This window comes from Hyperolius riggenbachi, chromosome 4, assembly GCF_040937935.1.
Source record: "Hyperolius riggenbachi isolate aHypRig1 chromosome 4, aHypRig1.pri, whole genome shotgun sequence".
Lineage (NCBI taxonomy): Eukaryota > Metazoa > Chordata > Amphibia > Anura > Hyperoliidae > Hyperolius > Hyperolius riggenbachi.
Genome location: NC_090649.1, coordinates 447,391,597 through 447,419,472, shown reverse-complemented (window position 1 = coordinate 447,419,472; position 27,876 = coordinate 447,391,597). Strand labels below are relative to the sequence as shown.

Here is a 27,876-nt window from a genome sequence, read left to right as displayed (position 1 = left end):
GCACACCAAATAACTATTTCAACCATCTGCTGGAACGGATGCTAACTTAAAGAGCAACTCCAGTGAAAATAATGTAATAAAAAAGTGCTTCCTTTTTACAATAATTACCATATTTTTCGAACTATAAGACGCTCCGGACTATAAGACGCACCCAAGTTTTGAGGACAAAAACCAAGGAAAAAAAAAATTATACTAAACCTGGTGTGTCCATGGTCCAGGAGCATCTTATGGACCTTCTCTCCTCAATTATTGACCCCATTGTGCCTTCCTTTTACCTGGTGTCACGGTTTCCTCCTATGTTCTCCATCCCCCTTTGTCCTGTGTCCCCCTCTGTCAACCTGCATCCTCTGTCTCCGTTTCCTCCTCCCGTGTTATAGTGTGTCCTCTGTCATCATGTGTCAGTTATCCCCCTGTCCTCCACCCCAGTCCCCATCAGTGTGCTGTCCCTCCATCTTCCTGTTGTCTCCGGTGTACTGTCCTCCATTACCCTGTGCTGGAAGCTTACCGGTATCCAAGATGGGTCCCCTGTGTGGATGAGTTCCCCCTGCTCCCCTCCCAATCCTGGGGGGCCTGTGCATACCAGGCTCTGGCCAGTGGTGCACCTGTCGGGAGCTGCGGCCATCTTCCGGGTGGACGGGACACCACTTGGCCACCATCACTGAGTCATCTCCATTGGCAGGGTCAAGCACACTGCTAATTGCGGGTTCCGGCATCCGCACGGATGCATCACGTGGCTGCCATGGTGCCGACGTTCGGGACACGAGTGTGAGAGGGCCACCCACATGCTGCTCCAAGCGATCCCTGCTGCTTGTTCCATCTATCACTGCTGCTGCGAGAGTAAAGATATTAGTGATGCACGCTGAGAGAGACTATCTATGCCCAGAGAAAGCATCACATGCTGCACGCCGCAAGTTTCGGAAGTACGGTCATGTCAGCAGGGGCCGCATTAACGAATCAGGTGGGGGGCGCTGCCCCAGCCCGCCAATCATGGCCGCTCACAGCTCCCTCTCCTGACTGGACGCGATTGTGTCAATACCGGGACCAAGGCTTATCATTGGGGCCAATCACTGCAGTGCACTGGCTCCAATGATAAGCCTTGGTCCCGGGAGTCATCCTGTGCCCGCAACGTTGGTCCAAGTCCCTCCGGCAAGCAGAAACGACCCTGATCACGATCCTATGATCAGGGTGCGCATGCGCAGTAGCGATTTCCGTGCACTGCACAGAATACTCCCAGCCAGGGGAGCATGGTGAGTAGGCTAGGTGCAGGGCCAGCCAACTGTGCGGGGATCGTGGGTGCTCGCTGGAGGGACTTGGACCGACGGTCGCAAGAAGCCACAGGTAAGTGAAACTCATTTTTTAAGTTGCCTTAAAGGGACACTGTAGGGGGGTCAGGGGAAAATGAGTTGAAGTTACCCGGGGCTTCTAATGGTCCCCCACAGACATCCTGTGCCTGCGCAGCCACTCACCGATGCTCCGGCCCCACCTCCGGTTCATTTCTGGAATTTCAGACTTTAAAGTCTGAAAACCACTGTGCTTGCGTTGTCGTGTCCTCACTCCCGCTGATGGCACCAGGAGCGTACTGCACAGGCCCAGTATGGTTTGTGCCTGCGCCGTGCACTCCTGGTGACATCAGGGGAAGCGAGGACACGGCAACGCAGGCGCAGTGGTTTTCAGACTTTAAAGTCTAAAATTCCAGAAGTGAACCGAAGGCGGGGCCGGAGCATCGGTGAGTGGCTGCACGGGCACAGGATGTCTGCGGGGGACCATTAGAAGCCCCGGGTAAGTTCAACTCATTTTCCCCCGGCCCCCTACAGTATCCCTTTAAGATTTCCTTTAAGGGCTGTGTACACGCGCTAAATAAAAGTAGCCACACGCAAACAAACGACGTTGCTCAAATTACATTTCCCAGCAAAAAGAAACAAGTAGTTTAAACAATGTTGTCCACACTCACACGACATGCATGTATGCTCGGCAATAATGTCACATGAACGGCTTGTATACACCAGCCGACTGCACAATATCTGCCCAATAGTCGTCCGCCAGTTGGATCAGTCAGAATACCCAATACTGGTCACTAGACATTGTCATTAATCATTATTTGGCTATATTATTTGTAACAACTGTCGTCTGATACAGCAATATCTGTAATTCATCGCATGTTTCAAACAATGTTTATCTAGCATGTGTACAAGGCTTTAATGCAGTCTTTCTCAGTCAGAATTCCTTGCCCATCTTGAATTCTAGCTTCTCTACTTCACCCCTACGGGAGACATCAGAGCACCGAGGGAAGTCTCAATGGGATCATGAGTCTTCCTTCTCTTTAGGTAAGCATCTCATTTTGTACCCAAGCCGAAGCTCCGGTACACTTTAATGCTTAACCGGGCTGCAGAACCTTACTCCAGCTTACAAACTGCACTGTGAACAGCAGAACAAGTATATAAGGTGTGTGCCAAAACCTGGAGCACCAGGATGTTTTGTAGTGGTCCAAAAGAGAACTAAACCTAAAGTGATGAGCACCCGTAGCCCAGTAACTGGGAGACAAGGAGGAGGCGCCCCACTGGGGGCACAACAGTTGTGCCCCCAGTAGTACTAACAGTAGTACCTATAGTTTGGACAATCACAGAAGAGTAAAAAAGGAAGCCGTCAACACCGGGGGACACTTGTACACATGCTTGGTTGTCACCTGAAGCAATTGCAATTTACCTTTTCAGGTGACAAAATTGTAAACTGCGTGCATACCTTAAAGGGAAGATCCGAGGGAAAAAAAATTCTACTTATCCTGGGCTTCCTCCAGCCCATGGCTAATATGTCCCTCGCCGCAGCTCTGGTGTCCCAGGGCCCCCTATGTTGCAGGTTGGCATCTTCTGCACCTACACTCAGCTCGCATTCGAGCTCAAGTGGCCTGGAGTGTTTTGCGCAGGTGCAGTAGAGCTGCGCCTGCACAGAATGCTCCAGACCGCGTGAGCGCAATCACGAGCAGTGCAGCCGCGTGCTCGCGCAGAAGATGCTGACCTGGGGAGGTCGCCATCTGCAACGTAGGGGACCCTGGGACACCGGAGCTGCGGCGAGGGACACATCAGCTGCCAGGGGCTGGAAGAAGCCCCAGGTAAGTAGAACTTTTTTTTTTTCCTCGGCTCTTCCCTTTAAACATTAAAAGTGCCATTACAAAATAAAGTTCATTGAATAGAAGAAAAACAATTGTTAACATTGCCAGTAAAAAGGCCCATACCCACCAAAACGTTTTTACTTGAGAGATTTGACATGAAAAATGACTTTTCATCGTCTAATGAAAGTTTGTAAAACTATGGATGATTGCGCATGGTAATTGTTCAATAACGTATTCGCACCCGTCGTTTGTTCCTACATTCACAACTGCAGAAGATGGATCAGTGAACGATCGTTCGTCCGATTGTTCGTCACCATGTATCCCCCAATCCATGTTCCGCAGTCTTGTGGTGAGTATATAATTTGGGTAATGTAAATGTGGCTGACAGGAAGTGATAGAGATCTTTCAGACAGGCAACAAAAAATACACAGTCCCCAAATAAAATCTGCCAGCTTTGTAAAATACCTCCCACTTCCCGAAACGAATGGTGTTTTTCTTCCATGTTAACAAAAAAATGAGACAACAGCAGAGCTTAAGGTTACATTTTCATTGTACCTGTTCAATCTGTTTGTACCACGTCATTAATGCTCCTTCACATAAAGACACCATGTCAGGGTCCGCTGCAGCAGCCTTCACCCCATCAAAGGATGACAACTTAGAGAAGTTAATAGAGTCAATGTGCTTCAGCAGGACAGCATCTTCTATGTTGGCTTTTGCATCTAGAGAAAGGTGAGAGCACTTTATAAAGTATCCTTCCCTATCCTATCAATAGTCATGTCGACATTACTACAGCATGAAACTCTATATTATTAAAGGCAGCATTTTAAATACAAGATATTAGGACTAGCATTGCTTCTCCTTCACATGTCATGATATTTTGCTGTTTATTTATTTATTAGTGATATGGCGCGCATGGAGAGCAAGCCAATGAGCCCTGCAGCCAATCAGCACTGTGGCCTAGTGCACACCAGAGCGGTTCGGCTGCGGTTTGCGATCCGCTTGCGGGTGCGGATCCGCTTGGGTAATGTATTTCAATGGGCTGGTGCACACCAGAGAGGGAGGCGTTTTGCAGAAACGCATACTCCCGGGCTGCTGCAGATTTTGGATTGCGGAGGCGTTTCTGCCTCAATGTTAAGTATAGGAAAAACGCAAACCGCTCTGAAAAACAGCACTTCAGAGCGGTTTGCCAGGCGTTTTTTGTTACAGTAGCTGTTCAGTAACAGCTTTACTGTAACAATCCATGAAATCTACTACACCAAAACTGCTACACAAAACCGCAAAATGCTAGCTGAAACGCTGCAGAAAAATATGAAAAAGCATTTCAAAATCTGCTAGCATTTTGCGGATCTGCTAGCGGTTTTTGGTGTGCACCAGGCCTGTGAACACATTTTAATGAAGTTGCCAGTGATAGCAACTAGCTTTAGTGGCCAGTTGCAACAAAGAGATGCTACCATTAGTGACTTGTTGCTAAAACAAGGCCCCAATAAGACGCCTAGAAAAATGGGCGCCACAGATAACGGCTGGTAGAATATCGGTAAAATTACTGATACTCTACTACTGGCCAGAGCTAAGCCTATCCATACTCTCTCCCTCCCTGTACTGATGCCTAACTCTAACCTGCCCCCCTCCCCAATACCTACAGGTGGCCATTAACGGTCCAATTTCTAGCGAAAAATCATTTGAGCGATCAGAAATTCTGATCAGATTGGTTGTAAATAATCACTATTGATGGGCACAATCGATTACAAACGATTATAAAAACAGTCCTCCCATTGGCTTTTCGTCGAACCAAAATTTAGATTTTCTTGTTGGGTGTGATAGATAGGAAGCAAAGATTGGTTCGTTGATGGTGTAGTGAACAATTTCACTTCCGATCAGCATTATCTGATCGCTCTAACGATTTTTTTGTTAGAAATTGGATCATTAGTGGCCACCTTAACCCTAACCAAACCATCCAACCAACTGATACCAAACCCTAACTAACTCCCTTTCTGATGCCCAACACTAACCGACCCCACACCCACTGATGCCTAACCATAGCCATTCCCCGCAAACCCGACACTATCTGCACTGCCTTCGCTGAGAAATAATGTGTTTTTTCTGTTTTTTTCCTTGTTTTCCCATTAAAATTCATATAAAACAAAATTGTTCTAGGGAAAAAATGGCATACAATGAAAGCCTAGTTTGTCTTCTGTGTCATAAGTAGGAATAAAGTTATTGCTGATTAAATAGGGACATAGCTAAACTGTCAAAACTGCTCTGGTCCATAAGTGGGAAACAAGGTCTGGATGCGTAGTGGTTAATATCGGTACTAAATGGAATTTTGGGCTCCGGGTTGCGCACACCTGCTACTTGCAGTCACAGTTTGTATAGATGGGCAGCACCTGCATCCATAATTTTATTGGGCTCCACCGGCACCCAAATTTCTGTTTATTACCAATATTAACACGGGCCCCTATGGAGCACCCAAGCTTCTGTGGCACCTTTGGCGGCCAAATTCCCTGTTTCAACCACTGGCTATGTCTAAATGTTCAGTTTCACTTCTGTCCTGGTTCAAAATACTGTAGAGCCTAGGATACAGTAGATGGATGAAATAGAGTTAGGATAACTATCCACAGTCAGAAGACAGGCACCACTAACAACTCAATAAAGCGTCTACTCTTTCACCATTTATATAAAATTAGCAAAACAGCAATGTGACTGATGTTGGCATCTAAAATCGTTTTGTGTTCTTCCATGTAACACAATGCTCTTCTATAAACCATGTTGGACATATTGAATTTCTAAAAATGGCATGCATCCATGGTTATAATTACTAGGTAATGCCCGGTTGTGTTGATCCAGTGATTGTATCTGTATCCCTTCTGGAGTCAGGAAGGTATTATTTCCCTTCTGGGGCTGATTGGACCATGCCTTGTAAGGGTTTTTCACCTCCCTCTGGATCAACAGGGATATGTTAGGGAGCAGGCTGGTGTTGTACCTTATTTGTTGGTTGAACTTGAAGGACGCATGTCTTTTTTCAACCCAAATAACTATATATCAAATACAGCAAAACGAAAGTGAAAAAATTATTACTGTGTCTGCCTGAAAGTAAAACCTACCCCTAAATTAAGCCCTAGCAGATATCGAGCAGCATGCTCCAAATGTAAGCCCTCCCCTAATATAAGCCCTAGTGGCAGTGGCACAAATTCCCCCCCCCCCCCCGGATTACCTCCAGCTGGCCCCCACTTCCAGAAAGTCAAATCCCTGTGCTCATAGTCAGACCACCGGCGGCAATAATTCAAACCGCAGTTAAGCTGCAGCTGGGATCTGCGGTGAAGGCAGCTACCAGCTACAGATTCACTGTAACAGCGCCTCCGTATACAGGAATTTACATCTCTGTTTACTTCCTGCATATGGAAGTACTGTTACAATGAATCGCTAGTTGTCTGGCTACGGTATACTTAAAGAGGAGCTGTTAGGTATAGGGTCTCAGAGAAAATAAACACATATATCAGTAGCTAAAGATTGGCTGTACTTACATTACATATGCATTTCACTGTCCACGTTTGGATTTCACAGAATTTGTATATAGTATATGCAGAGATAGATGCTCCTGACAGCTCATGGCAGGCTCCATGTTTTTCTGTCAAATGTGTCGTCATGTCCTGCCTGCTTCCTGATCACAGATAAGCTTGTACTTGAACAACACAGTGTGCAGTGAATATTAATGAGCCATGTGGCTAGGAACAATAGCTGACTCCTGCAGTGTACTCTGCCCGAGATTTATCAGTGCTAGGCGATTACAAGCTGCTGTAACGTCTCATTAGCAGCCCGAGGGGAGAGCCCCAGAATGCTTTGCAGTATGGTATGCGGCTTGCGTCTTCTTAAGAATAACAGACTTGCTGATAAGCACACATCAAAGGTAACTGAGATTTTTATCTTCACTAATTGCTTTTGGGCTTCCTTCTAAACTGTTTAACACAGGAGAATAGAGGTTTAAATTAGCTTCTGCAGCCTGACAGTTACTCTTTAAGGGAGTTTCTGGCCATAAACAAGGGGGGGAGGATTTAGCTATAGGTCTAGTTATACACTAGGGGGATGGGGATTTGGCAATAAATTAGGGGTCTGGCCATATACAAGGGGGGATCTGGCTATACACAAGAGGGGGGGGGGGGGTCTGGCTTTACGTCAGGGGGGTTTGCTCTGGCTATACTTAAGGGGAGACATGGCTATAATCAAGGGGGTTTTCCTACCCCCACAATACATAAGACCTCCCTAAAATAAGCCTTAGCACATTTTTTGAAGGAAAAAACAATATAAGACAGTGTCTCATTTTTGAAGAAACACGGTACAAGCAAGCGTTACACAGTTCTCTGTTCTTTTCCACTGCAGATTTTCTCTATTTCAAGGTTTATGAGTGACGTAGCTCAACATAACCCTTCTACTAAGCAATGTAGACATAACATTTCCTAATCAAGCTGTACGTATGTAGGGATCTACTGTTGCTTACTAATAAAAGCTTACATTATAAAATGGTGACTCACGCTTACCTGCTAGAGAGGCCAGGTACTGGGCAATAGCCTCCTGACATGATTTCTTCACTCTGTTCACATCAGCAGGCTCTTTAACCGCTCCCCAGTTTTGTGTGGCAGTAATAGCGGGGAGAAAGACTCCGGATAACAGGTTACTAAAGCCTGTGAAGATTCCCTCAGTGGCGTCCAGCACTGAGAAGTGTATTTCCTACACACACGCGCAAAGAAAATTATAACACATCAGTGTTAAAGGACCACTGTCACAAAAAAAACTGTAACATAATATACCGGTAGATATGTATAAGAAGTACATTTCTCCCAGAGTAAAATGGACTGTAAATAACTTTTTCTCCTATGTAGCTGTTGATTACAGTAGGCAGTGAAAATCTAACAAATCCTACAGGCTTTGGACTAGTCCAGTTCCTCATGGGGGATTCTCATTATTTCCTTTCTTCTTTATACAATCTTCTTCTTTAACACAATCTCTGGAAAGGATCTAAACAAATATGTCAGCCAGCCTCCCCTACTTGCCGCAGCTCCGCTCCGATCCGGTGGCTCAGGGGTCCCCTCCGTGCAGATTCCAAGTCAGCATCTCCTGCACCTGCGCGAGAGCCACTCGGGGTCGCGCTGATGTCATCTACAGTGTACTGCGCAGGCGTAGTACTTCTGCACCTGCACAGAACAATCCAGATGAGGTAAGCGCGACTGCTAGCGGCTCTCGCGCAGGTGCAGTAGATGCATGTCAGCATCTGCACCGGAGTGGACCCCCGGACCCTTGGATGGGACGCGGAGCTGCGGCAAGGGCACATGACGGCTGCCGGGGGCTGAAAGAAGCCCAGGGTAAGTAGATTTTTATTTTTAATTACCTTGCAACTTTCCTTTAAAGAGAAACTCCGACCAAGAATTGAACTTTATCCCAATCAGTAGCTGATACCCACTTTTACATGAGAAAAATAATGATTTTCACAAACAGACCATCAGGGGGCGCTGTATGACTGATTTTGTGCTGAAACCCCTCCCACAAGAGGCTCTGGTACCGTACGGTACTCTGGGCAAACTGTCACAATGTAACAATGTTCAGACAGGAAATAGCTGTCTGTTAAAGCCAGACCAGCTAGAAACAGCTCCATAATCTGCCCACAGTAACAATGTCACCATGTAATACAAGTCAGAATGTGAATCTGGGAGAGGAAAGATTTTACAATGAGCAAACACTGACTAAATCATGTATACATAATTATGGTAAAAATGAAGCACTTTTTTTATTACATTATTTTCACTGGAGTTCCTCTTTAACCTCTTGACGACCAGCTAACGCCGATTGGCGTAAACTGGTCGTCTGCGGGTTTCCATGGACTTTCCATGTCCGTTCACGGAGGCTGTCTCTGTAAACAGCCGGAGAGCCGCCGATCGCAAAATGTAAACACGCGGGGAAGAAATCCCCACTGTTTACATCATACGGCGCTGCTGCGCAGCAGCGCCGTAAGGCAGATCGGCGATCCCTGATTGGCCGGGGATCGCCGTCATTTGATAGGCTGAAGCCTATCCTACAATGCGCAGGACGGATATCCGTCCTGCGCAGCTCACAGGAGGAGGAAGAAGGAGGGAGAGGGACGGAGCAGCTTTGAAGAGCCCCCCCGCAAAGCGCAGAGAGCCGGCGGCGATCAGACCCCCCCAGCAGGACATCCCCCTAGTGGGGAAAAAAGGGGGTAAGTCTGATCACCCTGGTTAAAACCTGATCTGTGCTGCGGGCTGGAGAGCCTACGCAGCACAGATCAGACCGAAATCCACTGGTCGGCAAGTGGTTAAAGTGGATATGAGCTCAGAACTTCCTCTCTGCTCTAATAGATTAGGGGCAGTATGAAAACAATTTTGTTACAATGCACAGAAATCTGAAAAAAGCCTTAAAAATTTACTGGATGAACTGTCAGGGAGCAAAGGAAGGGTTAAAGCATCTATCTTTCCTGTACAGCTAATTCCTAAGCGCTGTGAGTCAACCCTACTGATTACACACTTGTTACACTCAACTGTACTAAATAAATCAGAACAGCTGGGTGCAGCTTATTTCTACAACATTTCCATGTGGAATGAACACTTTTCAGTATGTTCTTTGCAAGAGCTCATCTCAACTTTAAGAAGAAACTATTTATTTCTGAATATTACTGAGTATGCCCGTTGTCTAGCTTTTGGGTATGGTAAACAAGATGCTTCCATTCAGTTGCTGAAAACTTTTATACAAATTTTATGAACTTTTCTGCAGCCTGGAAATGGACTATTTACATGCAGTAGCCAATGAATGACATAAGAATACATTCTTACCTCATGGATATTTTTATCTGTTATCAATGTGTCACTTGAACAGCGAATAAAAACCAGGCAGAGCCCTTGCAGCCTCTCTTCCAATGTTCCAAGGAAAAGCCTCATCATTTTTGCTCCTTTCGAAACCCCAGGAAATATACGTCCACACTCTAGAAGAACAACAAAGCTTAGCTTTCCATCTTAATCGGGGCATTCACATAACTGCGTATTTTACAAAACATACATATGGCACTGTGAATTGTTTTTTAACGCATATGACAGATCTTACCTAAATTATCTACTCCAGGAATCTTGTTTATCTCATGTTATGCAGTGTACACGTACAGCACAAGTATTAAAGTGCATGGGAACCGCTGTTTCAAATAAAAAGCCAGATACTTACCTAAGGAGAGGGAAGGCTCTGTGACCTAATGAACCTTCCCTCTCCTCTCCAGGTGCCCTCGGTGCCGCGCTGTCCCGGGAGCAGTAGTTGACTAAATTGGTCAAATACTGCTCTTTCCGCCAGACGAAGGTGCCTTCATAAAGTCTTCGGATGCCCGAGTGCTCACAAAGACGGCCGCTCCATACTGCGCATGTGCGAGCACCCTCTCTTACGCACTTGTGCGTGCGCAGTATGGAGACGCCTGTCTTCAGGAGGACTTGGCTCCCGAAGTCCCCTGCGGCGGAGGATTCAAACGGGTGATCCTGCGCTGCACCGAGGGCACCAGGAGAGGAGAGAGAAGGCTCATTAGGATCTTCCCTCTCCTTAGGCCTTCCCTCTCCTTAGGTAAGTGTAAGAGAACGCGGAAAAGCCGTCGTGTGTACTGGTGGCAAGGCGGCTGATTCCGCGTCCAGCGCGGCGGTTTGTCCGCAGCAGCATGCGTCTAGCGCGGCGGTTTGTCCGCGGCAGCATGCGTCTGGTGTGGCTGGGTCTGTTAGTTCACATAGACTGAGGAATACGCGCGCGCTGAGAGGCAGAGCATTTATGACAAACGGAGAGGCAGGGGCGTTTCTAGGGTCCTTAGAGATCGGGGGCACCTGTGGGCACCAGGTGGGGAGGTATAGGCAAAAACGGGCGTGGCCATGAGGTGAGTGGGCGTGGCCATGGGCGGGGCCAAATGTACATGAACTTAGCAGCGGTGTAAGCTACAGATAACGAAATATTGGATGGAGCCCCCCATCGAAATATTGGATGGAGCCCCCCATCGAAATATTGGATGGAGCCCCCTGTCCTTTATTTAGATAATTTACAATCAGTATAGGCATAGATCAAAGATGTATACGCACATACAATTTTGATTGGTCAATCACTGACCCCCAATTTTACCACCCCCGTGCAGTAAGTGGGCCAACAGACAATGAATTTTATGAACAGAGCTAAAATTGGCTAATCAAAATTGTATGTGTGTACCAGGCTTTACAGCTAATACTGTACATACTGAAAGTAGCAGGGATCAGCATACAATATAGCTGGTTTACAATCAGTAAAGGCACAGAGTAACACCTTACACTGTACACACTGGAGGTAAATCAGCACACAGTGCAGGCACTAGAGAACAGCGTATACTGTACATACTGTAGGCAGCAGAATTCAGCACACTGCAGCTAGCGTGCCAAAAATATGAGGATCACGTTGTGCGGCGTGCTTATCGCGCTGCACCGAAAAATGGGTGGGCCATGGACCAGAATATAGGTGTGGTAACGGGTGGAGACAAATTTACATGAACCTAGCAATGGTGGGACATTAGATTATGACAGTGGTGGCGAACCTTTTGGAGGCCGAGTGCCCAAACTGCAACCCAAAAGTCACTTATCTATCGCAAACTGGCAACAGCAATTTAAACTAAATACTGTATAAACGTTTTAACTCGTACATGAACATTATGGAAAATCCAAGTTGAAAATAAACTGTGAAGATAAACAATTTCATCCATCCTACTCCTGAAAAATGTATTCAATTTTTTAGAACCTCCCAGTTTTAGTTTCTGTTTTAAAAAAGGTCTAAAAAGGTAGGTTTAATGCTATTGTCTCATATGATAAGGATTCAGCTTTTCCCATAGTCTCGCAGTTAGCAATCATGTGACCCCCAACAAGACAAATTCAGCAATCATGAGGCCCCCAACAAATCATGAGGCCCCCAACAAGACAAATTTAGCAATCGTGAGGCCTCCAACAAATCATGAGGCCCCCAACAAGACAAATTCAGCAATCATGAGGCCCCCAACAAATCATGAGGCCCCCAACAAGACAAATTCAGCAATCTTGAGGCCCCCAACAAATCATAAGGCTCCCAACAAGACAAATTCAGCAGTCATGAGGCACATAAATAGACAGCATTTCACATAAATAGGCAGAATGCCCCCTTAATATGGTAGCCCCCCCAAGTTAGGTAGTGAGTGACAGGGACCCCCAGGTTAGCTAGTGAGTGACAGGCGCCTCCAGTTAGGTAGTGAGTGACAGGAACCCTGATAGTGAGTGACAGGGAGCCCCTTTAGGTAGTGAGTGAGTGCCAGGGAGCCCCTTTAGGCAGTGAGTGAGTGCCAGGGAGCCCCTTCAGGCAGTGAGTGAGTGCCAGGGAGCCCCTTCAGGCAGTGAGTGAGTGCCAGGGAGCCCCTTCAGGCAGTGAGTGAGTGCCAGGGAGCCCCTTTAGGCAGTGAGTGAGTGACAGGGAGGCCCTTTAGGTAGTGAGTGAGTGACAGGGAGGCCCTTTAGGTAGTGAGTGAGTGACAGTGAGGCCCTTTAGGTAGTGAGTGAGTGACAGTGAGGCCCTTTAGGTAGTGAGTGAGTGACAGGGAGCCCCTTTAGGTAGCGAGTGAGTGACAGGGAGCCCCATTAGGTAGTGAGTTAGTGACAGGGAGCCCCATTAGGGAGTGAGTGAGTGCCAGGGAGCCCCTTTAGGTAGTGAGTGACAGGGAGCCCCTTTAGGTAGTGAGTGAGTGACAGGGAGCCCCTTTAGGTAGTGAGTGAGTGACAGGGAGCCCCTTTAGGTAGTGAGTGAGTGACAGGGAGCCCCATTAGGAAGTGAGTGAGTGACAGGGAGCCCCTTTAGGCAGTGAGTGAGTGACAGGGAGCCTCTTTAGGCAGTGAGTGAGTGACAGGGAGGCCCTTTAGGTAGTGAGTGAATGACAGGGAGCCCCTTTAGGTAGTGAGTGAGTGCCAGGGAGCCCCTTTAGGTAGTGAGTGAGTGACAGGGATCCCCATTAGGTAGTGAGTGAGTGCCAGGGAGCCCCTTTAGGCAGTGAGTGCCAGGGAGCCCCTTTAGGTAGTGAGTGAGTGACAGGGAGCCCCATTAGGCAGTGAGTGAGTGACAGGGAGCCCCTTTAGGCAGTGAGTGAGTGACAGGGAGCCCCTTTAGGTAGTGAGTGAGTGCCAGGGAGCCCCTTTAGGCAGTGAGTGAGTGCCAGGGAGCCCCTTTAGGTAGTGAGTGAGTGCCAGGGAGCCCCATTAGGCAGTGAGTGAGTGACAGGGAGCCCCTTTAGGTAGTGAGTGAGTGCCAGGGAGCCCCTTTAGGCAGTGAGTGAGTGCCAGGGAGCCCCTTTAGGTAGTGAGTGAGTGACAGGGAGCCCCATAAGGAAGTGAGTGAGTGACAGGGAGCCCCTTTAGGCAGTGAGTGAGTGACAGGGAGCCCCTTTAGGCAGTGAGTGAGTGCCAGGGAGCCCCTTTAGGTAGTGAGTGAGTGACAGGGAGCCCCTTTAGGCAGTGAGTGAGTGCCAGGGAGCCCCTTTAGGTAGTGAGTGAGTGACAGGGAGCCCCATAAGGAAGTGAGTGAGTGACAGGGAGCCCCTTTAGGCAGTGAGTGAGTGACAGAGAGCCCCTTTAGGCAGTGAGTGAGTGCCAGGGAGCCCCTTTAGGCAGTGAGTGAGTGCCAGGGAGCCCCTTTAGGCAGTGAGTGAGTGCCAGGGAGCCCCTTTAGGTAGTGAGTGAGTGACAGGGAGCCCCTTTAGGAAGTGAGTGAGTGACAAGGAGGCCCCTTTAGGAAGTGAGTGAGTGACAGGGAGCCCCTTTAGGAAGAGAGTGACAGGGAGGCCCCTTTAGGAAGTGAATGAGTGACAGGGAGGCCCCCCCTCTAGCCGCCGCTCCCCCCTCACCTGGCAGTGTATTCAGACCTCAGGATCAGCGGCGACCCGACCAGTACTAGTGGGCGCCGGACGCACCCGCTCGATATGCGGAAGTGATGTCACTTCCGCATATCAGTGCGGGCGCTGGGTCCTAGCGCCCGCACGATTGGTCGCCGGCTCGCCGCCTGATCCTGAGGTCTGAGTGACGCGACTGCGGCGGCTGGAGGGAGCCGCTGACAGAGGGGGTGGCGGCGCGAAGAGATCCGTGGCACCCCAGGACAGATTGGGGGCACGAGCCCCCCCCAAAATAGGGCTAGCGACGCCCCTGCGGAGAGGGATCAGCTGACCAGGTCGGTCAGCTGACCTCAAGGCAGGTAACTATTGGTTGATCGCATAGGGGTGGCGCCAGAGGGCGCTGCTCTATATATAGTCACTGCTGGTCACTTTCAAGTTGTCTGCCGTTGCGAACACTTACGTGGAAGCACCCAGACCTTAGTCAGATCCAACAGTGTGTTAGAACCAAGAGGACCTGGGAATGCACACTGAGCCAGATTACTTCTGTATATTATTGTATTATCATTCTGTTATCCTTCAGACTAGTTCCAGGGTGTAGAGACCACGGTCCTCACACCCAGACTAGGGACTCTGTGTTATCACTCTGTTATACTTCAGACTAGTTCCAGGGTGTAGAGACCACGGACCTCACACCCAGACTAGGGACTCTGTGTTATCATTCTGTTATACTTCAGACTAGTTCCAGGGTGTAGAGACCACGGACCTCACACCCAGACTAGGGACTCTGTGTTATCATTCTGTTATACTTCAGGCTAGTTCCAGGGTGTCGAGACCACGGACCTCACACCCAGACTAATGACACTGTGTTATCATTCTGTTATACTTCAGACTAGTTCCAGGGTGTAGAGACCATGGACCTCACATCCAAGACTAGGCAATTGTGATATCTGTTATGACCTGTTTACGTCCTGACCTTCCCTCTGTTTTCTGATTCGGTACCTCGCATATCTGATTACCTGTTGCCAAACCTTGCTCGCCTCGGATACCGAATCAGTCTCCTGTCTTTGTACTTTATCTGTCTGTGTGTTGCCGACCTGGCTTGCCCGACCTCGAGAGCTATCGCCCTGTTTATGAGATAGTCTCCAGACCTGGTAGTCACTCATTCACAGGTCCCGCCTACCTTTACCCTGGGACTTCACCCCTTTGGAGTTCACAGGCTACTGGAAGGCCTCTGTACTTTCCGGAAGGCAGTATCGCCCGTACTGCCAAAGACCACCTGCTCCTCGGGTGGTCTTACTCAAAGTTATTACTGTTGCACCAAACACTCACACTTTACAGGTGTCCAGAGGTTAGTTATACTTGGATTATCGGTGATTCTGCAGATCATCAATAATCAGGTATAATCTGTATTCTTGGTTATACTGCAGATCACCAATAATCAGATTCTCTCTGTGTGCTGACACCAATCGTTACAGTAAGTATCTGGCTTTTTATTTTAACCCCCGATTCCCATTAGATTTAAAGGGTGAAAAAAAAAGCAGTTAACTTACCTGGCCTTCTTGCAGCCACCTGCAGTCCTGTGCCCGCGTCGTCCTTCCGCGACCCTCCAGCGAACAGCGGCGACCCCCTCAAAACTAGCCGGTCGTGGCCAGTCAGAGGCTACTGTGCATGCGCGTTCCCAAGCCGTGTGAACCCTGATCGCCCTGCTGTATCCGGGAGAGTTCTGCGCATGCTCAGTAGTGATTTTCCCATACTGCGCTGAATGCTGTCGTGCACGAGGAGGTGATGAAGAGGCACATGGCTGGCCAGCTTTGAGGGAGTCTCTGCTGCTGGCTGGAGGGTCTTGGAAGGAGAGCGTGGACGCAGGAGGACTGCAGAGGGGCTACAAGAAGCCCCAGATAAGTTAAACTGCATTTTTTTTAACCACTTAAAGGGAACCTAAACTGAGAGGGATATGGATGTTTCCTTTTAAACAATACCAGTTGCCTGGCAGTCCTGCTGATCTCTGTGTCTGCAAAATCACAAACACTGGTTCACACGACAGCCTGGGGGCCCCAGCCTCTCTCACTTGCTGGGGCCCCCAAACCACCATGCGATACCCAGAGGGAAATGTGGGCGAGCTCTGGCTCTCTCACCTCCAGGGACTTCACCCCCATCACCTCTAAACTGCATGCAAACTGCAACACACAAAATTGCTCACTACCAGTTCAGGCAATTTCCTACCTCTATCTGGCCAGCAGGCGCTAGTCAGCCAATCAGGTGCACGGTCATACACCCTTTGCCTGCCATACCGATCTAGCAGGATCTGCATAAATTAGCATTCAGGTGGGAGGCTTGGTTGGACGTAATCGTTGATTACATCTTTTACAGGGACCGCCGCGTGTAGGCATCTCCCACACAGTCCCCTCCCTAACCACTCACCTGTCAACCGCATCCTGGAAGCTGCAAAACAGAAATGTGAAATCACAAACACTGGTTCGCACGACAGCCGGTGGCCCCAGCCTCTCTCACTTGCTGGGGCCCCCAAACCACCATGTGATACCCAGAGGGAAATGTGGGCGAGCTCTGGCTCTCTCACCCCCAGGGACTTCACCCCATCACCTCTAAATTGAATGCAAACTGCAACACACACAATTGCTCACTACTACTTCCTACCTCTATCTGTCGTGCGAACCAGTGTTTGTGATTTTAAATTTCTGTTTTGCAGCTTCCAGGATGCGGTTGACAGGTGAGTGGTTAGGGAGGGGACTGTGTGGGAGATGCCTACACGTGGCGGTCCCTGTAAAAGATGTAATCAACAATTACGTCCAACCAAGCCTCCCACCTGAATGCTAATTTATGCAGATCCTGCTAGATCAGTATGGCAGGCAAAGGGTGTATGACCGTACACCTGATTGGCTGACTGGCCCCTGCTGGCCAGATAGAGGTAGGACATTGCCTGAACTGGTAGTGAGCAATTGTGTGTGTTGCACTATAACTTCCCCCACTCTAGCTAGACTGCTCTTAATAGCAGCGTAGCGTGTCAGGACCCCGGCGCTGTGAAAGGCTCTTCATCCTCCCTCTGTAAGCTGAAATAGTATACTGTATATACATACTGGCATGTCTGCTATTTTACTTGTGCAGCTTACAACGGAGGGATGGATGAGCTTTCTCTTTTTGATCAAATGGGTGATGAAGAGCCTGTCACATTGCCGGAGTCCTGACACGTAGCGTAGCACTGCTAGTAAGAGCAGTCTAGCTAGATTGGAAGTTATAGTGCCCACATGAATGGAGGATATATCTTAGAAAAATAAACAGTTTCAACTGATGTTACTTATAACAATGGGCTGTTCTGCTAGTTGTATGTCGTTTGCTACAGGGCTGCGCAGCTCTAGGGCCAACCCCCCCGATCCACGCTACTGTAGCGTGAATCGGGGGTTGGCCCTAGAGCTGCGCAGCCGCACTCACGGCTATGAGGACTACGCAGCCGCGGCCAGATCAAGCGGCCATTTTAGGAGAGGCGGAAGAGCCCGACCCGGGCCGTGGGGTCGGGAGCCGGCCCGGGGGGCTAATGAGCGGGGGGAGCCGGCGGATCAGCACGGAGGGCGTGGATGGCGTCCTCCGTGCTTTAAAAGATGATGCAGATAGTTAACTTTTTTTGGTCATTTGGCCTCGGAATTCCTTTAAATAAGCATGCATTCGCCATAGTGTCCCTTTAAGCAAATGATACCTTTTAACTAATAAACAAGGAAAATGCATTTACCTATTCCTGGTACAGTTGATTCCTGGTAAAAAAACACTAATGATCTACGTCCTCCAATGGAAAAGAAATTATCAATATCCTGAAACTACCAAAGATACAAAATATAACATAACATTAGCAGGCAATAACTTATTTTATAATTACAATGTATAGTCATTTAATAATAAATGCATAAAACAAGTTGTATATCTCTCATAAATTAAAGCAAGTCATCTGAATATTTATCTAGGCACATAAATCAATGTAAACTCCACAGCGGAGGCAGAAAACTTACTTCTGGTTCACCAGGAGCTTGCTGGATACTCTGTGTTAAAGGGGTTCTTTCGCAAATGAGGAAAAAAATAAAAAGTGGATTATGCATAAACTATTAAACATCCTTCTAAAATAGTGTAAAAAGTTTTTTTTGTTTTTTTTTAAATGGTTTCATCAATACAACATGTAATGTAAACAGTGACTGATGACGGACTGGGAGGCTAAACCATTTGTTAGGGGTGTTTTTTTTTTACTTTCAGCTCACAACCATAACTGCTGCCGACCTAGTTTTCAGTGGTATAATCCACTTCTGGCAGGAATCACTGTTATAGCTGTAACAGCTGAGCTCCTCAGCATGTGAATCAATGAATCAAATCGAATTGAATCGAATCTGACAAAGAATCATATGGTGTAGATGGGACTGATTCTGGCTGATTCTCCCAGCAGCTTATGACTCTTTGCACAAAGGACTCTCTGCACAGACCATCTGGTTGCCTAGCAATACTGTAAACACATGCTGAGGAGCTCAGCATGAGCTCAGCTGTTACAGCTATAAGGGGATTCCTGCCAGAAGTGGATTATACCACTGAAAACTAGGTAGACAGGAGTTATGGTTGTGAAATGAAAGTAAAAAAAAAAACACCCATAACAAATGGATTAGCCTCCCCGTTCGTCATCAGTCACTGTTTACATTACATGTTGTATTGATGAAACCATTCATTTTTTAAAAAACTTACACTATTTTAGAAGGATGTTTAACAGTTTATGCATAAACCACTTTTTATTTTTTTCCTCATTCGCGAAAGAACCCCTTTAAGGAGAAGTGTAAAGGTAAGTTTTAGGCAGCAATTATCAGGTAGGTGAGTTACACTATTTATGGTTTTAAAGGGAGCCAAAACTTGGGAGAGAAAAAATGCGGTTTAACTATTCTCCAGTCAACTGCAGCCATTGCACTTACCTGGTGCTGGCCACCAGCGTCCTCAATCATGCTCCTGTGGCTGGGATTGTTCTGTACATGCAAAGTAAAAATTTCAATGCACTGCGCATGTGCAGGAGGTGCATGAAATGAAGCCGCGCATTCAGCTGCCAGAGGTGTGCTGCAGGTGACTGGAGGATCGTGGAAGCACAACGAGGGCACAAGATGACTGCAGGGGGCTAGAAGAAGCCCCAGGTAAGTTAAACTGCTATTTTTTCACTTTAGGTACTCTTTGATGTAGAGTTAGTCATAGACTAAAGAATTAACGTATGCTTAGTGGAAACAGAAGATTTACTGATAGACTTAAAGGGAACCAAAACTGAGAAGTATATGGATTTTTCCTTTAAAAATAATACCAGTTGCCTGACTCCCCTGCTGATCCTGTGTCTTTAATACTTTTAGCCACAGCCCCTGAACAGGCATGCAGATCAGGTGCTCTGACTGAAGTCAGACTGGATTAGCTGCATGCTTGTTTCAGGTGTGTGATTCAGCCACTACTGCAGCAAAAGAGATCATCAGGAGTGCCAAGCAACTGGTATTGTTTAAAACGAAACATCCATATCCCTCTCAGTTAAGGTTCCCTTAAAGCGATACAGTATATTCACCTGTCCAAAATTGGGAAATCAGTAGAGGAAAATATTTGTTATACTTCCCTAGACTACCTAGCGCAGGCAGAGCCTCAGCTTTTCCCTGCACCCAAATTACATCCGACCAGAACATGTGTACGCCTCCGAGGGTCATTAGCACTTGGGCTGAGGGGTTGATTTTGGGTGACTGGGCCTCCTTAAACAGCTAGAGACTGATGAAAAATGGATCAATTCTGCTATACAGCTCTGCCTCGGCCACTGTTTCACTTAACAAAAGTATATAAAACCTCTGAAGAAGCACACACCAGTGAAACAGCTGTCAGGCTTGTTCACCCCCACTGTTATGCCGCTTTGTCTGTACCAAGCCAATCGATAAAGGTTTGGTTTTTATAAAGGTATAGTGCCTCTCTATTGTTGATGCTATTTTGACATTGGGTCATACAGACCTCTTCCTGTTAGACCTTCCCCAGTTTCTGAGTGTCTTTTGATGGTGAAGACATCTATACTCACTTACAACTTGTCTTTCTTTGCAATTTCTCTGTAGGAAAGACCTACATTTTTAAGTGTTATGGTGGTCTGTCTGTCTTCCATTGTTTGTGCATTTTTCTCTCCATTTTTACAGACACTACTTTCTGCAGTACAAAACTGTTCCAACAATTCTGTTCTGTGTCTGGGTAGAAAAGGTGATAATCGCATCTCCATAAAGGCTCCCTCAAGCCCTCCTGTTTTATCTCTAGATCTCTTGTAAACTCTGCAACAGTGAGGTGTTATGACAGTGTCTTCATCCAGCTTCGCTCATATTTATCTCTTCCTTCTGGCAAGAGGGTTATGGCTCTTTCAATTAAACCTGCTACCTGTGCCTAACTTAGTACCAGAGGAGTGGGCAAAACTGGTGGCCATCTTGGAATGGAAAAAAAAAGCACTGCAACAACCTTACCAATGTGACAGCAGTGCTGGGGACAAGGAATCTGGTGACGAAATAAGGAAAACAGTGAGGACCAGAGGGCATCTTCCTGGGGTGGTATAACCTTTTCTCATCACGGCTGTATTCATGGGGGGGAGGGGGGGGGGGAGGTTACCCAGTGTTCTACTCTAACAGCTACACTCGGAGTGACTGCACTAAGTGCCTTCAATACACCCTACAAAGAAATAAGGAATGTAAACCTGTTTTTGAGCTTTGCATGGTTTACTGTTAGACCATTTTCAATACTGTTATCAGCATGCAGAATTTCGGTTTATTCATCAGAAAGCTGAGAATTTGGCAAGATGAGAAACAACAAGTGTGTTACATCTAGAATTACCGATGGAGCATCCAGCAAAAGCTCCTCCACAGCATCCAATCCTAAATCAAGCTTCTGCGCTACTGTGCTAAGAATGTATTTATAGAGAGAGTTTATCTTATCTCTTCTTCTCTCTCTTTCTTCTTTATATTTGGCCTGTAAAACAGCAACACAGCAATAAGGGAAACTTCAGTAAAAAAGTCAGGTGCAATATAAAATAAAAGTCAGGCTCAATATAAAACACATATCACAGTATGCACAGGGCTATGGAGTCGGAGTCGAGGAGTTGGAGCAATTTTTGGGTACCTGGAGTCGGGAAAAAATGCACCGACTCCAACTCCTATAGAAAATGTGATAAAATGTTCTGTTTCTCAGATAACAGTCATCATAAATAATTTATATATACAGTGGGATGCGAAAGTTTGGGCAACCTTGTTAAAGTGAACCTCCGGACTAAAAATCTACTCAGCAGAACTGAAAAGGCTTGGTGTTTCTTTAACAGTTTCACAGCATCAGAACTTTGTTTTTCTTACCAAAGCATCATTTTTAGCTGCATTTTTATCTAAGCTCCACCCATCGAAGAAAAAAAGCCCGGGCTTTTTTTCCCTGATGCTGTGCAGAGCATGATGGGATTTCCTATGTTGTTATTCACGTTGCCTAGCAACTGGGAGAGGTGCTCAGGACACAGGACAGTTGGAACTGTGTCTTATGCTCCCTGTCACCTCCTTTCAACCAAAAAGATGGCTGCCATCATTAAATCAAACATTTGCCTGTTCTTTTAAAACAGTGTGGGTAAGAGATTATATTACCTATCTATTTTAATTAGCATAACTAATGTAACTTAATAACAGTATGTTTGTTTAGGCTGGAGTTCCTCTTTAATTGTCATGATTTTCCTGTATAAATTGTTGGTTGTTACAACAAAAAATGTCAGTTTTATATATATATATATATATATATATATATATATATATATATATATATATATATATATATATATATGAGACAAACACAGTGATATTTGAGAAGTGAAATTAAGTTTATTGGATATACAGAAAGTGTGCAATAACTGTTTAAATAAAATTAGGCAGGTGCATACATTTGGGTACTGTTGTCATTTTATTGATTCCAAAACATTTAGAAATAATTATTGGAACTCAAATTGGCTTGGTAAGTTCAGTGACCCCTGACCTACATACACAGGTGAATCCAATTATGAGAGTATTTAAGGGGGTCAAATGTAAGTTTCCCTCCTCTTTTAATTTTCTCTGAATAGTAGCAACATGGGGGTCTCAAAACAACTCTCAAATGACCTGAAGACAAAGATTGTTCACCATCATGTTTTAAGGGAAGGATACAGAAAGCTGTCTCAGAGATTTTAGCTGTATTTTTCCACAGTTAGGAACATATTGAGGAAATGGAAGATCACAGGCTCAGTTCAAGTTAAGGCTCGAAGTAGCAGACCAAGAACAATCTTGGATAGACAGAAGCGACTAATGGTGAGAACAGTCAGAGTCAACCCACAGACCAGCACCAAAGACCTACAACATCATCTTGCTGCAGATAAAGTCACTGTGCATCGTTCACCCATTCAATGCACTTTATACAAGGAGATGCTGTATGCAAGAGTGATGCAGAGGAAGCCTTTTCTCTGCCCACAGCACAAACAGAGCCGCTCAAGGTATGCTAAAGCACATTTGAACAAGCCAGCTTCATTTTGGAATAAGGTGCTGCGGACTGATGAAACTAAAATGAAGTTAGTTAGGCATAACAAGGGGCGTTACGCATGGAGGAAAAACAACACAGCATTCCAAGAAAACACCTGCTACCTACAGTAAAATGTGGTGGTGGTTCCATCATGCTGTGGGGCTGTGTGGCCAGTGCAGGGACTGGGAATCTTATCGAAGTTGGGGGACGCATGGATTACACTCAGTATCAGCAGATTCTTGAGACCAATGTCCAGGAATTAGTGACAAAGCTGAACCTGCCCCGGGGATAGATCTGTCAACAAGACAAAGAACCTAAACACTGCTCAAAATCCACTAAGGCATTCATGCAGAGGATCAAGTACAACGTTCTGGAATGGCCATCTCAGTCCCCAGACCTGAATATAATTGAAAATCTGTGGTGTGAGTTAAAGAGAGCTGTCCATGCTTGGAAGCCATCAAACCTAAATGAACTAGAGATGTTTTGTAAAGAGGAATGGTCCAAAATACCTTCTACCAGAATCCAGACTCTCATTGGAACCTACAGGAAGCGTTTAGAGGCTGTAATTTCTGCAAAAGGAGAATCTACTAAATACTGATTTCATTTCTTTTTTGTGGTGCCTAAATTTATGCATCTGTCTAATTGTGTTTAACAATTATTGCACACTTTCTGTAAATCCAATAAAATTAATTTAACTTCTCAAATATTACTGTATGTGTCTCCTATATGATATATTTAACTAAAAAATTTTATCGTAACAACCAACGATTTATACAGGAAAATCATGACGATTAAATGGTTGCCCAAACTTTTGCATCCCACTGTACAGTAATAGCTGTGCTTAGTCCAGAAAAAATGAAATAAACGAATCAAAAAATAGTTACTTGCGCTGCTTCAATAAAGCAGTCCCCGTATTTTTAAAAGTCAGATATACATATCTGATTGTGATTGTATATACCGTATATACTCGCATATAAGCCGACCCGCATATAAGCCGACCCCCCAACTTTTCCCTGAAAAAACAGGGAAAAATGATTGACCCCCATATAAGCCGGGGGTAGGAAATGCTGGATTGGTGCAGCCCCCCAGTGTGTCCCAATATAGCTAGTATAGTGCCCAGTATAGGTAGGTAGTGTCCAGTATAGCTAGTATAGTGCCCAGTATAGCTAGTAAAGTGCCCAGTATAGCTAGTAAAGTGCCCAGTATAGCCAGTATAGTGCCCAGTATAGGTAGGTAGTGCCTCAGTTTAGCTAGTATAGTGCCCAGTTTAGCTAGTATAGTGCCCCAGTATGGCTAGTAAAGTGCCCAGTTTAGTTAGTATAGTGCCCAGTTTAGCCAGTATAGTGCCCAGTTTAGCTAGTATAGTGCCCAGTTTAGCTAGTATAGTGCCCAGTTTAGCCAGTATAGTGCCCAGTTTAGCCAGTATAGTGCCCAGTTTAGCTAGTATAGTGCCCCAGTTTAGCTAGTAAAGTGCCCAGTTTAGCCAGTATAGTGCCCAGTTTAGCTAGTATAGTGCCCAGTTTAGCCAGTATAGTGCCCAGTTTAGCTAGTATAGTGCCCCAGTATGGCTAGTAAAGTGCCCAGTTTAGCCAGTATAGTGCCCAGTTTAGCCAGTATAGTGCCCCAGTATGGCTAGTAAAGTGCCCAGTTTAGCCAGTATAGTGCCCAGTTTAGCTAGTATAGTGCCCAGTTTAGCCAGTATAGTGCCCAGTTTAGCCAGTATAGTGCCCAGTTTAGCTAGTATAGTGCCCAGTTTAGCTAGTATAGTGCCCAGTTTAGCGAGTATAGTGCCCAGCATAGGTGGGTAGTGCTCCCCCCCCCCGCTCCCCCCGCGGCCGCCGCTGCTATTTTACCTTCTTAGACAGCGGCCGCTTCCTAATCCGCGTTCCTCTTCTTTCTCAGAGTGTCAGTGTATCACAGCAGCGCGCCGGGCGCTGCTGCTGTGACGATGCAGGGGGCAGGAAATAGCGCGGCTCCCTATAACGGCGATCTGTATCGCCGTTACCAAGGGAACCGCTCTTTCCTGCCCCCTGCATCGTCACAGCAGCAGCGCCCGGCGCGCTGCTGTGATACACTGACACTCTGAGAAAGAAGAGGAACGCGGATTAGGAAGCGGCCGCTGTCTAAGAAGGTAAAATAGCAGCGGCGGCCGCGGGGGGAGCGGGGAGGGGGGGGGAGCGGGGCGCGGACCACCCGACCACCCACCACTAGACCACCAGGGAAGACTCGCATACAAGCCGACCCCCCAACTTTTGACCCCCTTTTTGGGGGTCAAAAATTCGGCTTGTATGCGAGTATATACGGTATGATCTGTACTCAGGAATCTTTTATATACAGTTGTGTTCAAAATTATTCAACCCCCACTGAAATTGAGTGTTTTGGCCAGTTTGACATTGATTCTGATCCTTTCAGTCATCTTGTTTACAATTAAATCAAAGAGGCACTTGTAAGTCAGACAAATATACCATTTATAATGAAATAATCACAAATGTATTTTCTGTGCTCACATCATTATTAGTTTTATTCAACACCCAAGTGACATTCATTCTTAGTACTTAGTACAACATCCTTTTCCAGTTATAACAGCTTTTAAACGTGAAGCATAGCTTGACACAAGTGTCTTGCAGCGATCTACGGGTATCTTAGCCCATTCTTCATGGGCAAAAGCCTCCAGTTCAGTCACATTCTTAGACTTGCGGGCTGCAACTGCTTTCTTTAAGTCCCACCAGAGGTTCTCAATCGGTTTTAAGTCTAGTGACTGTGATGGCCACTCCAAAATGTTCCAGCCTTTAATCTGAAACCATGCTCTAGTGGACTTGGAGGTATGCTTGCCATCATTGTCCTGTTGAAAGGTCCAACGTCTCCCAAGCCTCAAGTTTGTGACGGACTGTATCACATTTTCTTACAAAATCTCCTGGTACTGAAGAGAATTCATGGTACCTTGCACACGCTGCAGCTTCCCTGTACCTGCAGAAGCACAACAGCCCCAAAGTATGTATAAAACTAGAATTTCATCTGTCTCAGGTTTACTTTGTTTCACAGTAGTACTATACTCTACATACAGTTGTGTTCAAAATTATTCAACCCCCCAATGCTGTAAAGGGTTTAGGGAATTTAGTGAACATTTGTAATTGTGTTCAGAATGAAATCTTACAAGGACTTTTTAAAGAACCAAATGCAACTAAAATGACATCAATTGTTTTTGTAATACAGTATTAAATGTTGTTGTTTTTTTGTAATTTCTTCATTGACACAATTATTCAACCTCTTAAAGAACAGAGGTTCATTCAAGTGTTTTCGATCAGGTATTGAAAACACCTGTGGATGTTAACGAGCAGCAATTAAGCATAATAAGCACCAATTAGGCAGATTTAAAATGATTGCGATACTCAGCTCCTTCCAGACATTTACTGGTGTGTTTACAAACATGGTGAAGTCAAGAGAATGGTCCAGGAAGACAAGAGAAGAGGTGATTTCTCTTCACAGGAAGGGCAATGGCTATAAGAAGATTGCAAAGATGTTAAACATACCAAGAGACATCACAGAAAGCATCATTCGCAAATTCAAGGCAAAGGGCTCTGTTGAAACGCTACCTGGTTGTGGCAGAAAGAAGATGCTGACTTCGACTGCTGTGCGGTACCTGAAGCGCAAAGTGGAGAAAAGTCCCTGTGTGACTGCTGAGAAACTGAAAAAAGATTTTTCAGATGCGGGTACTGAAGTTTCAGCTCAGGTAATAAGGTGCAAACTGCGTAATGAAGGCCTCCATGCCAGAACTCCCAGGCTCATCCCCTTGCTGTCTACAAAGAATAAGTCGACTGCAGTATGCCAAAAGTCATGTGGACAAACCACAAAAGTTTGGGGATAGTGTTCTGTGGACTGGTGAAACAAAATTAGAACTGTTTGGGCCCATGGATCAACGCAATGTTTGGAGGAGGAAGAACAAGGCCTATGAAGAAAAGAACACCATGCCTACTGTGAAGCATGGCGGGGGGTCAATCATGCTTTGGGGCTGTTTTGCTTCTGCAGGTACAAGGAAGCTTCAGCGTGTGCAAGGTACCATGAATTCTCTTCAGTACCAGGAGATATTGGATGAAAATGTGATGCAGTCCGTCGCAAACCTGAGGCTTGACAGACGTTGGACCTTTCAACAGGACAATGATCCCAAACATACCTCCAAGTCCACTAGAGCATGGTTGCAGATTAAAGGCTGGAACATTTTGGAGTGGCCATCGCAGTCACCAGACTTAAATCCGATTGAGAACCTCTGGTGGGACTTAAAGAAAGCAGTTGCAGCCCGCAAGCCTAAGAATGTGACTGAACTGGAGGCTTTTGCCCATGAAGAATGGGCTAAGATACCCGTAGATCGCTGCAAGACACTTGTGTCAAGCTATGCTTCACGTTTAAAAGCTGTTATAACCGGAAAAGGATGTTGTGCTAAGTACTAAGAATGAATGTCACCTAGGGGTTGAATAAAACTGATGATGTGAGCACAGAAAAGACATTTGTGGTTATTTCATTATAAATATTATGTTATATTTGTCTGACTTACAAGTGCCTCTTTGATTTAATTGTAAACAAGATGACTGAAATGATCAAAATCAATGTCAAACTGGCCAAAACACTCAATTTTAGTGGGGGCTGAATAATTTTGAACACAACTCCCCACAGAGCTGCAGGGAATCCACTGAGAATGCTGTGCACATAGAACAAAGAGGTGTTGTCTATCAGATTGTACATGAATGTGTAATAGAGGAAAAAGGTAGCCTCATCCTCCAGCAGAGTACCTGCACATTACTCTTACATGTACCTCTAGATTGTAAGCTCGCAAAGGCAGGGCTCTCTCCCCTTTTGTGTCTTGAAAATCATTATATATTTTTTTATCATTGTGGTGTACACCAGCCTTTCTCAACCTTTTTACACTGGAGGAACCCTGCCAAAAACTTTTGGATCTCAAGGAACACCTGCAAACAATGTTTTGATCTTGAGGAACCCCTGCTCTTATTTTTCAGGAGGCATGGTCTTTAAAAGTAGGTGTGCCTGTTCATTTCACTACCTCCTATTACACTGACACTCATTATACTGCGCTCATTATTATTCTGATCCCAATTTAGTGCTTTTTACAGTACCCCCTATTATAATGTGCTCTATCACAGTGTTTCTCAACTTTTTTATCCCAAGTACTCCCTACCGCAACTCAGTTCCAGCCAAGTACCCCCAGGATGAGCAGAGCGGGAGTTAGAAGGAGAGGAGCATGCGTAAGTTACTACGCTGCACTACCGCAGGATAGCGTGTGCTGAGCTCGTGCTCCTCTCATTAAGTCATTAAGAGAAATATATATATA

At 46.0% G+C, this 27,876-nt stretch overlaps 1 protein-coding gene across 4 annotated transcripts in view; it reads right to left on the bottom strand.

Annotated features, from left to right (window-relative positions):
* The window catches only part of DNAH8 (dynein axonemal heavy chain 8), a 491,368-nt gene that overhangs the window by 446,608 nt on the left and 16,884 nt on the right, over positions 1–27,876 (bottom strand). For all 4 annotated transcript variants that reach the window (XM_068232705.1, XM_068232706.1, XM_068232709.1 and 1 more), the window contains 5 exons: positions 20,850–20,984; positions 17,734–17,818; positions 9,940–10,088; positions 7,639–7,828; positions 3,662–3,825 (listed from right to left, as the gene is read on the bottom strand). In XM_068232705.1, the coding sequence (XP_068088806.1) occupies positions 3,662–3,825; positions 7,639–7,828; positions 9,940–10,088; positions 17,734–17,818; positions 20,850–20,984 (723 nt within the window). The remainder of the gene's footprint in view (positions 1–3,661; positions 3,826–7,638; positions 7,829–9,939; positions 10,089–17,733; positions 17,819–20,849; positions 20,985–27,876) is intronic.